Source organism: Mastigoproctus giganteus, chromosome 7 (assembly GCF_048544385.1).
Source record: "Mastigoproctus giganteus isolate SK-2022 chromosome 7, ASM4854438v1, whole genome shotgun sequence".
NCBI lineage: Eukaryota > Metazoa > Arthropoda > Arachnida > Uropygi > Thelyphonidae > Mastigoproctus > Mastigoproctus giganteus.
In genome coordinates this window covers 70014243-70031062 of record NC_143581.1, presented here as the reverse complement: position 1 = coordinate 70031062, position 16820 = coordinate 70014243, and the positions used below count along the sequence as shown (strand labels likewise).

Sequence of the window (16820 nt, the reverse complement as noted above, 5' to 3'; positions counted from 1 at the left end):
ATCGATATCAAGTGGATCAATCGGATTCATCCCCTTCCTTTTAGAGTTTATATAAGTAAAGAAATCCTTCCTGTTTTTCTAAGCATCCTTTGCCAAAGATTTCTCGTAATCTGTCTTCGCCTGCCTAACCTCCTTTGTGACTTGATTATAGACTAGCTTATATATATCATAGGCTTCTGTGTCGCCTGATAATTTATATGCATCCCATGCATTTTTCTTCTCTGCCACGAGACTCATTAGTTCATTTGACAACCATTTAGGCCTAAACCTTGAACAATATTTCTGAATAGGTATGAAACGTTTAGTAGCTTCCACTATTAATTCCTTGAATGCTTCCCACTTAGAATTTGCTGTTGGTAACATCATCAGTTGGTCCCACTGTACAGAATTTAAAAACTGTCTGAGACCACTGTAGTGACCTTTACGGAAGCAAAAACCCCTTCCCTGATTGTAATCATATCTTTAAGTAAATCCCACATCAGTACACTGCGATCACTGCCACCTAGTGGTTCCTTTATCTGCAAATTCTTAATACACGAATGATCACTGCTGATAATCAGCTCAAGAGTATTATCCTCTCTGGTTGCCTCTCGAACATGCTGCTGCAAAAAACAATCATCCAATAAATCCACAAAAGTCTCACTAGTGTGCGAGTGATGAACACATTAGTTCCAGTCTATATCTGGGAAGTTAAAATCCCCCATTATAAGACATTCTGATTTACTAGCCCACTATTTCTCTGTACAATTGTTCATTGTACTCATTCGAGTCATTAGGCCTATAACACACTCGTACTCTTAATTTTGCTTTCGCAATGCTTATGTCACACCAAACTGACTCAACAGTGGCACCGTACATCTACATCAACTGGATGCACTTATTTTGATTTTATGCTTTTCTTAATTAACAGCATAACACCCCATCCCTTCCTATACACATTGTACTCCCCAAATTCCAGTTCTGCATTTCTAATATCTGTGTGACACCACGTCTCTGATATCCCAACAATATTCGCGTTTGATGTCTTGACCAACACTTCAAATTCATCAGATTTATTTACTATACTTACTATAGCATTGGTATACATGCACCTATTCTTATTATTAGTTACCCTAACACATCCCATATACCCACCTGTTTCACGATGACTGCCATCAGTCCCTGAAACCCCCAACACCCCTCGCTCCAGGCCGCTGCTTATCCTAATAGAAGTAGTGCAAGAATCACCTACACCTCTGCCTGCGGCTACTTTTAACCTTTTTGTCTGTGAATCCCCCCAAGCTAGCAGTTTTCCGACCTGCATAAAAACTGCGTCGATAGCATCAGCAAATATTCTTGCACCATTTCTATTTAAGTGTATCCCATCCCTGTAGAAGCAGTTTCTCCTGTTAACAAGCACAGATCAGGCTGAAAAAAAATTCTATCCCTTGAGCCAGTGGTTTTCAACCGGGGTGCTGCAACAACATTCCAGGTGTGCCATAATTTGGGTTTAAGTTACGTAAACTTATTATTTTTTAAAATTTATATGTTTTTTTCATTATAGAAAGGTGTACAGTATATATTTTAATTTTGTAGTGATCTATAATTGATATTTACTTAGTACTTCTATTTTATTAAAGAAAAAAAATTATTATATACATAATTTGTATTATGAAATGTAATTTTTATAATTATATTATTGTGATAACTATCATATAACATCTTTTTTTCAATATTAGATATATATGAGTACACACACACATACACAGTGAGAGAATCGGATTGAGTAGGGGTGCCTCAAAATAAAATAAATTACTTAGGGGTGCCGTTTTTAAAAAAAAGGTTGAAAACCACTGCCTTGAGCCTTGCACATTTCCCTCCAGGGCCGAATTGATTCGCAAGGCTCTCATCATGTATTCCCCTCCTATCGTGTCTGGCCAGAATTGTAGACACTTTCAAATTTAACTCTAACTCACGACTTTTTTTGCAACATTGACCTGTACCTGTTAAGAATCTGCAGATCTCCTACTCTTAATGTCATTGGTGCCAACGTATACAACAATATCATCCTTTGTGCCCTTAAAAGATGATATATGCTTTACAACGTCATCAACTTTTGCCCCTGGCAGACATACCCTGGTCTTATTCCATCTATCCTTTTTATACTATATTCCCCTCTCCCTGACAATAGAGTCACCGACGATAATTAACTCCTGTGGGACCAGCGCATTCTGCCATGGAAATTGCCGCTGTGTTGTCTGATGCCCAGGAGTGAGCTGTGGCGTGGAGTTGGGCATCTGAGAGCTTGACGGGCCCCTCATATTGATTTCTTCGAGGGCATCTACCCTACACCTCAAGCTCTCATAGACGCCATCAGTGATTCAATTTTTCATGTGATATAATCAGGGGTGATCGGTTTACTATCCGCGAAGTTGCTATGTTTGTTTTATGGGACGTGTCTATTTTAACATATGATTTGGGAATGGGATCTTGTTTCAGGTACGTTTGTTCCTCACTAATCACAGAAGGCAGCCAGTTCTTGCTGGTCCAGCGTGGCAGATTATGGTCCATTTTCCCTCAACATGAATCGTTGAGAGGCTTCCATCCTGCAGTGGATAGATAATGGCTGCAGTCTTTATTTTTACCTTTTATATTAGAAAATAATTACCCAATAAAAATACATAAGTTGTCCCCAAAAATTTACCCGTTGTGCAAGTAATTTGGTGTGGTGGTTTCTTTCCTTGAAATCATTTGCATGTTTTTTTGCTATAGAAAATTCTCTTATTTCACAGTAAATTTATCGCCATAAAAGGTGGTTGTCACAGTCAAGATAGAATGCAGATCTTTGTGCAAATTTTGTGATTTCGAAGTATTTAGTTTTTTTTTTTTTTTTTTTTTTTTTTTTATGTGAACCCCAAACACGAGAGGTATTAGAACCTATAGTACTGAGTACCGTGCTTGGGTTGGAGGTTGAGAAGACGAAAGAAGATATTTGTTGACATTGGGCTTGAACTTCTGTAGATTGTAATTTTCAGGAAATACGTATGAAGGAAGGTTGTTCCAGAAAACGGCAGTTGAATGTATAAATGAGGAAGATGAAAAGTTGGTTCTGTGGGTTTGAAGTTGGTCAGTAAATGGATGTTGGCTGGTGGTGGCACGTGTTCGGACTGTTTTGAAAGAGAGAGCGGGAATTATAGAAGCCAATTCAGAAGAACAGTGCCCGTGGAAGTATCTGTAAAAGAGGCATGCAGCAGAAACAGTGCGTCTATGAGAAAGCGAGTGGAGAGACTCTGTTAGAGATTAGTCATTAATTAACTTAACTGCCCTCTTCTGAATGGAATCAAGAAGCCTGAGAGAGGTTTTGGGGGCACCACCCCAAATGTGGGAACAATATTCCATGGCAGGGCGGATTTGCGATTTATACAGAGTGAGCAGCTGTTTGGAAGAAAAGTAACGCCGAGAGCGAAAGAGAAAACCAAGTTTTTTAGATGCAGAGGAAGCAGTATTTGTAATGTGCTTGTGCCAAGAGAGATTAGAAGTCAGGGTAATCCCCAAAAGAGATATATCCTTTTGCCTAGAAATTGGAGTGTCACTAAAGATAAGCATAGGAGCAGAAGAATCCTTTTTGCGAGATATAAGACAAGACTGAGTTTTAGAAGGGTTGAAATCAACTAAGTTGTCTTTGCCCCACCGGAGAATTACCTGAAGATCGGCATTTAAGGAATTGGTAGCAGATTTTCGAGAAATTGAAGCTAATTGAGCAGGACAAGATTTCTCAAAACGGAAAGTTGAATGCAATGTGCTATCATCGGCAAAACTATGGATAGGATTTCCAGTCAATGGAAGAAGGTCATTGATATACAAGAGGAAAAGAGTGGGGGAAAGAACTGAACCTTGGGGGACACCAGCATTAGTGGAGAAGTTAGAAGACATAGAGCCATCTACCATCACCCTCAGTGAGCGATCAGAGAGAAAACTAGATAACCAATTACTAAAAACAGTTGGCAAACCATAAGATGGAAGCTTGTTTAGAAGACCTTTATGCCAAACACTATCAAAAGCCTTTAAGATGTCAAGAGCAACTACTTGTGTTTCACCGAACCTTTCCATTGAAGTAGTCCATAAATGGGTAACATAAGCCAGGATATCACCAGTGGATCGACACTGACGGAATCCATACTGGTGATCGTTGATCAGACGGAAGGTTTCTAGGTAGTTTAAGAGTTGGCGGTTAATTGATTTCTCCATTACTTTAGAAAGAGTAGAAGTAATTGCAATGGGACGATAATTGGATGGGAGGGATTTGTCACCCTTTTTAGGAACTGGCTGGATATTAGCAAATTTCCAAGCAGAAGGAAAAACACCTTTGGAATAAGAAAGTGAAAAAAGGCGGCAAAGAATAGGAGTAAGTTCAGGAGCACAGATTTTGAGAACAAGTGGAGAAATACCATCAGGACCTGGAGCTTTCTTAGCATCAAGATTCATCAAAATTCTTCTGATATCCTTTTGACGGAAGACCACAGGAGGCATTGAATGGACCGTGTTGGGAATGGTGGGAGGTGTTTTACGAAGTTCATTAATACATGAGCTGGAAGAAAATTGGGATGCTAGCAGGTCAGCTTTATCCTTGGCTGAAGTGACAACAGAACCATCTGGTTTGGACAGAGGTGGAAGCAGAGATGGGCAAAAGTTGCGGCCAATAGCTTTGACAAGAGTGCAGAATGCTCGGCTACCATTAGGGCAAGAAGCAAGTTTTCTACTCTTAGCCTGTTCAAACTCTAGTTTGGACTGATTAGTAACTGCTTTACAATTGTTGCGAGCTTTGGTGTAGGCAGAAAATGAAACTGAAGAATTACAAACAAGCCAATTACGATATGCAACATTCTTCTCTTGAACAGCCTTAGCACATTTATTGGAAAACCAAGGTTTAGATAAAGGACGAGATTTTAAAGTGGAGTGTGGGATAAAGGATTCCATTCCTGCAAGAATAATTTCACTGACACGATCTGAGCAAACGTTTACATGAGGAGTTTTGAAACAGTAATCCGACCAAGGAAAAGAAGAAAAGAAGTCTCGCAGGTCATCCCATTTTGCATTCTTGTAATGCCAAACAACACGAGGTTGGGAAAAGCCATGAGATAAAGGTTCCATTGGAGAAGAGACAATCACCAAGTTGTGATCTGAAGTGCCTAAAGGACCTCTCACTTCGTCCGTGTACTTAGAAGGGTTGTTTGTGAGAAAAAGATCAAGCGTATTGGCTGTATGATTCGGATTGTCCGGTATTCTTGTAGGTAAATGAACAATCTGTGCTAGGTCATTAGTAATTGCAAAAGCCTCAGCATCTCGACCTGCTGGGTCGGTGTGACTAGAAAATGGAAGCCAGCTGGAGTTGTGAACATTAAAATCACCAAGGAAAATTACCTCACTGTTAGGAAAGTTGGACTGGAGAAAGTCAAGTTGCAACGAGAGGAAGTCAAAGAGCTCCAAGTGATTAGTGGAGTTGGGAGAACGGTAGACAACAGATGAATTTGACACAATGAGGTTGAGAGATTTTAAGCCAGAGAAGATCAAAGAGAGGAGATTCCAAATTGCCAAGTCTCTGACAGGGAATATCAGAATGGACATATGCACAAGTACCACCTTTGAGGCGAAAGGAATCATACAGCGAATAATTTGAGCATCTGAGATGAGCAGTTCACTGAAATAAAGAATAATAAAGACTTGGGTTTAAAGATTGTTTGCTTGTACTGTACTATTAATAAAGTGAAGCCCGGATATATTCAGTTACCGCTTGTTATTTGTATTTTCCCAACTGGGTAGCTGTGATGATGTGTGTAAAATATCATATTAGCATTTTTAATATAACCAAAGGGCTGATGTAGACTTTCCACTTTGTTAAGCAAGTGGGCTTCAACGGCACTACTGAAAATATTGCACTGACAAGAAGAGAACAAAATAGTTATACATGGAAATGATATCTGTTTTTAATACTTTGGGCATTAAAAGCAAGCGATGTGCTGTCACTGGAAATATTTAGATGTAATGCACCAGAGTGAGCAAATACGGAATATGTGTGTGCACGTCCATTCAGTTGTAAGCCAGTTTGGTGTTATTCAACAATCTGAGTGTATTACAAGTCGGTATTTATGTGCATGCCACATTGACAAAAAAAATGGAATTTCTGCACAATTGATGTGTTGTAGGATAGAAACTCAGCAGCAGAACCCTAGAAAGTAAGTGACGTTTATTTTTTATGATTGGTTGAAATGTGTACTGCTCAAGTAGCATGTATTGGTTCAGGTGTTGGCGAGCCCAATAAATTTCCTATAAAATTTAATATGACATAGACGCTGGAATAAAAAAAAAAGTTGGCTTTTTATGAAATACTGTCGGAATGTTACTCTAATATCAGATTACTAGTTATTTTACAGATCAGATCTAGACATTTTAGATTTTCTCAAGGAAACTAATGCTGCGAAACATAGTGTATTGTGTCTGTAAATTGAGTGTATTTTGTGGTTGGCTTCCTTATTTTGGGGGATGAAATATTTCAGTTCCTTGAAGAAGGGAAAGAAAAAAAAAACATGGAAACCTTGTCTGAGGCTAATTTGGCCAAGGTTTAAAAGAAATGAGACTTAAATTAGGCCTTATCACACGATGTGGAACGACATCGATCTTGATCACTGTGACATTCGATTAGGCTGATACAGAGCAGTGTTGAAGAAAGTTTTTTTAGTGATTAGTTTCGTAATTGCGAAGTCAGAATAAATTGGTTAACACAGACATCGTATGTGAAAAATAAATGAAAAAGATTACTTTCTTTTAAAAAAAGCTATTGAAGCTATTTGTGCGCTAGTACCAGGGATACATTGAGAAGTAAGAATAAACTTAGTTGACAGAAACCAGATTTAAAGAAAGTAAAGGCGATTATTGTAATTCATTGGTTTCTATAAAGCTTCAATCCGTTAATATCACGGATGGGTAGAGAAAAGCCTTTCACAAAAAAAGTACATTTCCTTACTTTTATTTTCTAATCTCTGTGTCAACAAGTTAATTCTTGCTTCTCAACCTTCATTTTCTTTTCTATGATACTAGCACCAGTACTAATTTTAAACAGTTGTCTATAAAAAAAAAAAATAGAAAAATTGCGTGCGTGTCAAGCACACCTAGCGGAAGTTAAAGTGAAGCTTCTTTAGAATCTTTTGAAGCGTTTATTATTTCAATGTTACGGTGGTTTTATATTTTACAATTGTTTTACAAGTTTATTACAAAGTTTTTACAGATATCTCCTTTGTACTCATTGGAGGTGGTTTCGATGGCCGCAATGCAACGCTCACTGTTAGTCTTCGGCACATTGAATTATAAATTTTTTTCCTTCGAAAATGTTTTTGAAATACGGTAAAGAATGACGGAAGAAATATTTTGGTTTTCAAAATTTTAAAATCGGACTACTAGAAACTGAGATAACTGAGATATAGCGATTTGAAACGTAAACGCATGCCAGTTACACCGTGGCTGCACTGTAGGGTTACTGGCTGCATCATGCGTCGCTGCTACGTACAGGTACGTCATTTCGTGTTGCATTTTCGTGACGATTTTTGACAATCCACGGACGCAAGTTACTGTCATGAGAAAACTGCCTGGGGCGCGTCTAAAGAAGTTTCACTTCAAAAGTAAATGCGTTTATCAAAGGAACGAAACTGGTTTTGGAAATGGCTTTTGCACATGCGAAAACCATTCAGTATCTGTTATCGGTTCAACTCTCAATTACAGTCTATAGAAATTAAGAAATTTGTGAATAATTTTTTGTTTCTCAACCTTCAGCTGTCCACAGTACGTTTTTTTTTTTCAAATAACATATTAAACAGTAAATTTACTGTTTATAGCATGGCATAGTAAATATTTGCATTTTTTGTGTAACACTACTCGTATTATAAGCTGAATTAACTCACAGAATACACCAAATTTGGTATTTCTGAATTGCTGTGCACTCCAAATTGCTACGTGCTTAGAACTGCCACGTTCCCTGAATATATTCGCTCATCATTCAGCTTCTGCTGAATGACAAACGAATCTGTTGGCCTCTTTCGACTCTAGTTGGTTAACAATAATAGATTGATTTTTACCCGCTTACTGAGTATTTATTTCTTTTGGTATTACGTGGTATTAGCAGAGGTTAATTTCATTCAAAACTTATTGGCAAGGATCATAATGTCTGATAGTTTCGCACGAGCAATTCCAGGGAACAGTGAGTGGGTTTATTAATTTATTACATGAGTTAATGTTCTTTCAGCAGAAGCAGAAAAAAGCACGGAAATTTCAGCACCCATCTCTCCTCTTTTATAGGAAAGAATACCTCCATCAATCCTGCTTAAAAGGATATTATGCAACACTTTCAATTTAAACACACATCGTATCAATATAGAGAGGAAGGAAGGATTACTTACGATTTTAGGCTTGAAAGGAGGCTGAACCTCTCTGTTTTCTATCTTGTCCCAATCAATACGCCGAAAAAAAGGATGACTTCGAATATCAACCTCTCCATTGAGACTACAACCTAGTCGTTTAGAAGGATTTTTTGTTAGAAACTGTAAGAGAAATGTCGAAAACAAAATAATTATTATTGGAACTCTAGGCAAATCGTTTTAATTTGCATAAATATTTACTATTATATTACTTGTTTACTGCATGATGCATTTCCTATAGTAGAAGCACAGATTATCTTATCACACTCATGTATACTTACTCCTTTACATGCTTCCTTTGCCTCTTTTGACAGAGATTTGGGATAGGAGACATTATGATCTGTAATGGAAGCGAATAATTCTTCTTCATCCTCTCCATCGAAGGGTGGCTAAAAGAAAAAAAAAAATGTCTCCATCATTTTTAGAGTAGCCATGAACACTATTCCTCCCAGCAATTGCAGGTTACTACCATATAATCATATCACACCTTGCCCTACAGCTAAAATGAAATAGGTAAGTTTACTTCATCTACTTTTTAATCATGATATAATTAAGTTACGCCTATAATTGTTATGTAATGACAGAGTGATAAATTAAGCGGCGATTCCGTTGAATGTTTAAATGCTTTTGGAGCATAAGCAAATTAAAATTAATTTAAAGCGTTGTTGCCTTTTTTTTTCATACTTATGTTTCAACAAAGAAGTTTGGGGGAAACACTGTCATGTATTTGAACATATTTACTGAAACGATCACATTCTCGATTTAGCATTAGTAGAGGCATATGATGCAAGAAAGCAAGCTTATGCAGCATCAGCCAAAAAAGAAAAAAAGGCCACTCCCTCCGTTCGTTCAAAATACCTGTCCAGCTGAGCCTTAAATTTATTTAGGCTATCAACTTCTACAACAAGAGATGGAAGTCTGTTCCACCAACCAACTGCCCGCTGGCTAAAGGCAAATTTCCGCACATCTATCTTTCCTCAATTTGAATTTATGCCCTCAGGTGATTATTCTGAGCAAAAGGAAGAATCCCATCGGCATTGAGCATGCTCAAACCATTCAAGGCTTAATACACCTCTGTCAGATCACCTCGCCGGTGCCTAGTCTCCAGACACTGTAATTTGCAAAACTTAATCCTTTCTTCGTAAGAGCAACCCTTTGTTCCATTCACTAATCTTGTTGCCCTTCTCTGTACTCGTTCCAGCAGCTCTACATCCTTCTTGAAATGAGGCCTCCAGACCTCCTGTATACAGTACTCAAGGTGTGGCTTCCAGTATTAAGAATATAAAATTTGAGCTTTATTTATATCAGGAATGTAAATAATTTAATGTAAAAATATATTATAAAAGCAAAGTAAGTTGTAATGACAATTACAGAAGAATTGAGATGTAGGACAACCTGCATATATAATAATATTAATTTAATATGAATTTTATTTTAAAGCTAATCGTTACTGCTATTAAGTAAATATAATTTTCTATACAATGTCATGATTGTAGATATCGAAAATTTGTATAAATTGTATGCATTATATATATATATATATATATATATTTGTACACCCTCCTAGCCCATTTGCTGTTCAGGTGGCGAACCTAAGGTGAATAAACAGATAATAATAATAACAATAATAAAAACCGAGTAGAAGGTTCTATTCTTTAGACTGTTTCGTGTCACTTATCCTCTAACGGAATTCTTTTAACTTCGTTGCAAACTACAAAAGTATATTGCAACTTAACAGTTAAGTAAGTATATTAAGCCAACTGGTTATTATACCTAGATATAATAAAATTAATGAGCTACTTTCCAGACTCTTTAATTGTATTTGTAAACTAAACTTTCTGTTTATTTCCCCTCTCTAGTGATCTGTAAATTAACCACAAAAGAGCTCCACGATAACACATTTGTATTCTCTCAGTATCGCTTCAGAGAAACAATATTAGTTCCTTGTTCACATGCACAAACTTTTAATCATTAGATTTAATATTTTGTCCATGTGAATAAAATAACTAGTATAGATTCTCTGTAAAATATGATTCTAAGAAAGAATGTTTTATCGTGGAATACTTGTGTAGCTAACTTACAACTCCAGATGTTAATTCATTATGTTTTGAGGGAGCGCCAAATTAAAATATACAATACAAAATAACGTTTGTGGCACATTTTATTAATAAGAAGTTTTATTTTACTTGAATTTAAACGTGTTAATACAGCAGCTTTATTTTTCCTTTTCTTTTACGAAGAGAACAATGGGATTTCCTCATTCATTTCCTTTTTATAAATCCCATGTATATACATTCATCAGTCAAAACATTATGATAATTCCTATCTCCAGGAGTAGACGCATCTCACAGCACTCAGGAGTGACGTCAGCAACGGCCGAAGTATATATAGTAACGGCACGTGTAGTTTGTTTGTCATTATGAAGTCCGTACAATGGGGTAGGACCTGACGGGGTTTGAACAGGGAACGATTTGCAGCGCTAGGAAGACGGGGCCAATATCTCGGCAACTGCAGGCATTGTCAGCTATTCAAGGACTGCCGTAGTGAAGGTGTGGTGGGGACAGTCCGAAGAGGGATACACAACCACCCAGCGTTCTGGGACGGGGAGACACTGCTGGTTGACTGTCGAGGTGAACGGCGGTTGGCACGTTCTGTCCGGGACAACAGTTGCTCACAATCCCTCAGTTAACGGCAGACTATAGCCAGGGCACACAAAGAAACGTTTACGATCACACCATCCGGCAGACGCTCTTACAGATGGGCATACGGATAGGGAGGAGAGGACGTGTTCATGTTCCCTTGTTGACCGATCGTCATCGACACCTTGCATTGGTCACGGGTGCACAGTTCCTTGGTATTGAACAACCGGAAAAGATTTGCCTGGTCTGATGACCCAAGGTTTCGGCTCCATCATACCATGTCGATGGACGGCTGCATGTTCGACGGCGAGCTGGTGAACGGCTGCAACCAGACCGCACGGTTGGACGAAAATTGGCTGGCAGTGATATCATGGTTTGACGGGATGTTCATGGATACCACTAGGTTCCCTCATTTCTATTGAACACACCCTCATCGGTAGATCCTACCTTGCATTGTTTGGGACTAGGTTTTGCCCTACACGATGATAGTGTATCCACATGGCACTGGACTCTTTCAACAAAACAACGCTCCATGTCACAAGGCCGGTATTGTGCAGAAATGGCTCAAGAATTATGTCCAAGCATTTCGTGTGCCCCTCCGACCTCCACATTTCCCCGACATCAATCTCATCGAACATTTGTGGGATGCTGCAGAATGTATCATTGGCCAGTCCACGCTAGTTTCTCGCTCCGTTGCCTAACTCCGGGAAGTGCTTCTGTTCAGCTGATCTTGGGTACTTGAGGACACCTTCCACGGTCTCATGGAGTCGTGCTACACCGGTACAAACAGTTATTACAGCTAAAGGTGGCCGAACATGCTGTGAGGTAGGTGGGCATAATGTTTTGCTCATGAGTGTATTTGACAGGTTTGTGCGGGAAAAGCGGGCGAATTTCAGAATCACTGCTCAATTCGAAGTGTGAGATAAATGATCAAGTTCTTTTGTATCTTATTATAAGGATCCTGTTAATTCGACGTTTAATGCAATATACGATTTCTTCTTTGTTCATTTCTTTTTAACAATATCAGAACTAATCTTCTGAGAGGGACAGGATAACCCTGAGCAGTGAGGAAATTATAAATTTCGTCACTGTCCAGAGGTTTCCGAATGGTCCCACGTGATCTTTAATCACCTTTCCAGACCAGCTCGGAGAGTGCTTTCCTTCTCCTCTCCTTTGCAGTTGCTGGCTTGTCGGTATGGTTGATTGGCTACTGACGCTTAAGGTTAGTGAATATTAAAAAAAAAAAAGTCTAAAGAATTAGTTTAATGTTCTGTATTCTACAACAATATTATAATAAGGTATTTATTTCTTGAGCGACATGGTGTGTAGCTAATCTGCGTTGTTTGAAGATAAGAACCTCACAAACGTACGTTGGTATAATTATGTTTATTTCCGAATTGGAAATATGTGTTGTTTGTTTGTTGTTTGGTTTTTAGGAGCATTAGCAACTAAGGCCATATTGCTCTGGGATATGCGGTGGTCATTCCCTGACCTTTCCGCATCCTCCATATTTGGTGGTGACGGGCTCGAACCCCGGTCTGGCTACGGAGGCGCCGAAATATGTGCGTAATGGAGTGAAACGTTTCGTGGTATTTTCTTAGCACTTCTTTGGTTGTCATTGCGATATCACCGTAACAAATTGAATATTCACAAGAACTTGTGAATATTCAAGTTCTTGTGACCGAAGAGACGTTTTGTTACGATAATTTTGCAGAGACAGCTGTCACTGAAGAAGTGACAGCTGTCTCTGCAACGAAAATACCACGAAACGTTTGTCTATGTACATATTTTTTTTGGCTGGTGTAGCATAAGCCATAGGCTTTCTTGCACCATGCGGCCGTTACTAATACTAATACTAATATTTCCAATTCAGAAATAAATATAATTATACCAATGTACGTGCGAGTGCTTTATTATCCGCAAACAGTATTAATGCAGTTTTGATTTAAACATCACAAGAAAAAGAATTTTTAGTTGTTCACTGTTAATACAAATTGGATCCTTAAAAAACCATGAACTGTTTGCAAAATGGTTAACTGAGAATGATCATAGGTGTGATCATAAGAAATATTGCACTTGCACTAACTTACACGTCAGTTAACTGAGAATGATTAATAACCAATGTTATGCTTTCTTGAAAGCAGTACTTTGGTACTTAAAAATACATTTTTTTTTTTTAATAAATAAATTTTCTGTTTATACTCCGGCACGACAACCAAGTCAGTAGAGTTTACAATAAATTGTCAATACAAATATTTATCGTATTTAGTAGTCACGGGCTTGAACCCCGGTCCACTCAAGGAACGCGTGCTATGCACCCTCGCTCCTGACCACTGGGCTACGTCAGGCCTATCTTGTTAGTCTATTTCGTCATCGAACTGAATGGTTTTAATTGTATCTCATATTGTGGGTGCCATCACAACGAGATAGCTGATATTATTTCCTACACCATTTGGCATCTCTCATATTGTGGATATAACTTCGCAATTGTGTTGGCATGTTGTATTACCCGGGTACCTGCTAACCCACTGATGACGAAGCCCACTAGCTTCAAAACGATCGTCTGGGTGGTGGTATCCACTGAAAATAAATAACAGTAGTCTTCTATACTAGAGAAGCGTTATTTATTCGAAGTAGTGCAATACCAGCAATCCCGTTGTGAAGGCACCCATAATATGAGCTACAATTAAAACGATGCCTTTATACTACATACGTAGTTCAAATTTATGGGTAAACTATGGTGTATCTACACCGATATTATATAGTTAATTATATATATAAAAAAACAAACAAACACGTATGTTTGCCAAATTTGTCTTGTGTTTAATACTAAACCTAAAGGATAACTTGATTACTCTTGGAAATCTAAAAGATAATTATTGCAGTTCTCATTCAGTTGTCTGCCTGGCTACTGGAATTTGATATATTTTTTTGAAAATAACCTTATAATTAATTTGTAATATCTCCTGTGAAAGGTATTAACGTGAGTTATTTAGAATTCGTCAGTCAAAGACGCTTAACTCCACATCTATATGCAAATATTATAGTTCATTCGAACCTCAATTGCAGACTCAGGACTTTCCAAAATTAACTGATTTGTTGTGTGTGTGTGTGTGTGTGTGTGTGTGTGTGTGTGTGTGTGTGTGTGTGTGTGTGTGTGTGTGTGTGTGTGTGTGTGAGAGAGAGAGAGAGAGAGAGAGAGAGAGAGAGAGAGAGAGAGAGAGAGAGCGCTGGTATGTGTTTCTGTCTGCTCCTTTTTGAAAACAAATGCGAAATATCATCTGTTTTACGCAGTATTATTTACATAACTGTAAACTGCGATAGTGGGTATCCCTGTAACAGAATAGTGTATTGTCTACTGAAATTGCAATGATTAACACGTACAAAATATACTGTTCTGTTTCAAGGGTACCTACTAATGCAGATGTGAAGGTTTCTTACTTTTCTTTACAATTCAAAAAACCTTATGACGTTAGTTACATCACAGTGTTATTACCTGTCCAACTAGCATTTCGTAAAGGAGTACTCCATAGGCCCACCAGTCCACAGACTTCCCATATGGTTGATACAGGATTATCTGGAAATGTAAGATTAATGTTATAAAGTCATAATATATGAATTCCCCACCCCACCACACATTTCATAGCAAAGTCATACAAATTTGGCAACGTTCTAATATGGCGAGGCAGTATGAATAATACATTGCCTATTGCCCATGGTTACTGCGCGTTTGGTGTTCCTTGGGTACAGTAACTAAAGCAGAACTTACTGGTGAAATTCAAACCTACACGACAAAGAAGCTATTTTGAGAGTGGTGAGTTAGAACTAATGGCGCTTGTGTACGAACTCGAAATACATGGTTTTCGTATCGTCCCGAACCGTTAAAAAGGCTCAAAGGGTCCAATATCAGTTTCGGAAAAAAAAAAAAAAAAAAAACAGGAAGTTAACACCGAAAGATGCCCCAGCTGCTGTAAGCAGTGTTGTCCCATTGTTTGCCGCTGTGTGTGTGTATGCAAAATATAAGGGTGGGTTATGACACCTATTAATTTGGTTATTTTTACTGATTTACCCGAAGAAGGGGCAAAAGACTAGTAGGCCGATTTGCGAATTTATATAATAGTAATTGTAAATACGTTATAATAAATAGGTCAATAGAAGGATGAATGAATACGTCCTAGAAATAGGGCTATCGTGTCAATGCCTTTTCTTTTAAATAAATGAAAGATTAATCTTTGCCATTCGTTTAGAAGTAGAAATTACTCGTGTTTATTAGGCATCTTAAATCCTGTTGGCTAAAACAAAAATAAATAAAATTAGGATGAGAATGTCCTCCAAGTTTTCATAATAAAACAAGTAGTACCTTAAATAGTACTTTTTTACATTTCATTAAAATTATTTACATTCGCAGTTAACTTGAGAACTGTGGCTACATATAATATTTTGCTTAGTTGATTTAAAATACAATTAATAACAATACCTTCCCGGGGAAACGGCCAGAATAGCATTCTTAATGCCGCACTGTCTTCACTATCCCTTTTTATGTATACAAAGCTGAATTATACTGCTTTAGAGTAGACCACAGTGCGTTTACATAACAAGCTCTTCAAGGATGAAAAAAGCAAGTCGAAATTTCAACAAATCAAAATTGAAGACTGTGGTCATTGTTTTCATTGATAAAAAGGAAAAAGTATTATTCACTTCGAATTCTTTAACAAAGAATAATCTGTCGGACATTTTTCCTTCATGTACTGAAGCGTTTGGGGAAAGGGTGTTCCGGGAAATGCGAATTGTGATCAATTGTGAAAGGGAAATGCGAATTGTGATCAGGCAAATAGGTCACAATTCGTGCGTTGTAGCTATCATGACAACGTGCCGGCTCACACTGCGCTATCGGTGAACAGTTACTAATGGAAAACGGATTCTTCAGATGAATAAACAGCCCACCTACTCTAACGTCGCCTATAGATGAATTCTTCATGATTTTCAGCTGAAAAACTCAGCTGAAAGTGATCATATTCCTTGGTGTCCAGCTAGGCTGCTGGAAATACCACTGCTTTTTGTGTTAGCTTAGCAAAAGACAAGCATGGCGTAGTCCAAGAATGGCCTGTTAAACAGAATTTAGTTACTGCCAGAAAACTATTTTCATCAGCTGCTCATAACCGGAACTTTTTTTTTTGCTTTGCCTTCCCTCCATATTAAATTGGGCCTAAATGTTGAGCTTTTGAAAAAGCACGAAATAATGGCGGTGATAAATTTTCATATATAAAGAAAAAAGTGAAGCGAAAATAAAATATGCTATTTTTGTTGTTCCATAATTTAGAAAACTTGCGTAGGACATTTGATGTCGCATTAAATCCATTGAAGAAGTAGCATGCAATTCATAAAATAGTCGGTGCCAATTTCCTAGGCAATGTTAGAGCAGAAACTATGCTGATAGTCTAAAGAAATTCTGGATGCTTTTGTAATGGGCTGTAATATATTTCCGAAGATTTATTTCCTGCATTAGCATTTAAATGTTTCGTTTCTTTTTTCCTATCAGATATAGAAGCTATCAGTAATGAATAATGAAAGGTTTCAAGCGATATCTGATATGAAAAAGGTCAAAAAAAAAAAATTAAAAACAATGCCTTATGAAGGACGCATTTTTGGGGTAGTAAAAGAGTAAACAATATGTACTCGTAAATATTGCAGTAGGGTCTTTTTTTTTTGTTGGCGCATCGGTTTCTGTGGCCATAAT

The 16820-nt window shown here is 37.8% G+C and overlaps 1 protein-coding gene across 2 annotated transcripts in view; it reads right to left on the bottom strand.

Annotated features, from left to right (window-relative positions):
• The window catches only part of LOC150082986 (protein kinase C, brain isozyme-like), a 567705-nt gene that overhangs the window by 38194 nt on the left and 512691 nt on the right, over positions 1–16820 (bottom strand). For both annotated transcript variants that reach the window (XM_090377718.1, XM_090377717.1), the window contains exons 13-15: positions 14580–14660; positions 8726–8833; positions 8427–8567 (exon numbers count right to left, since the gene is read on the bottom strand). In XM_090377718.1, the coding sequence (XP_090233844.1) occupies positions 8427–8567; positions 8726–8833; positions 14580–14660 (330 nt within the window). The remainder of the gene's footprint in view (positions 1–8426; positions 8568–8725; positions 8834–14579; positions 14661–16820) is intronic.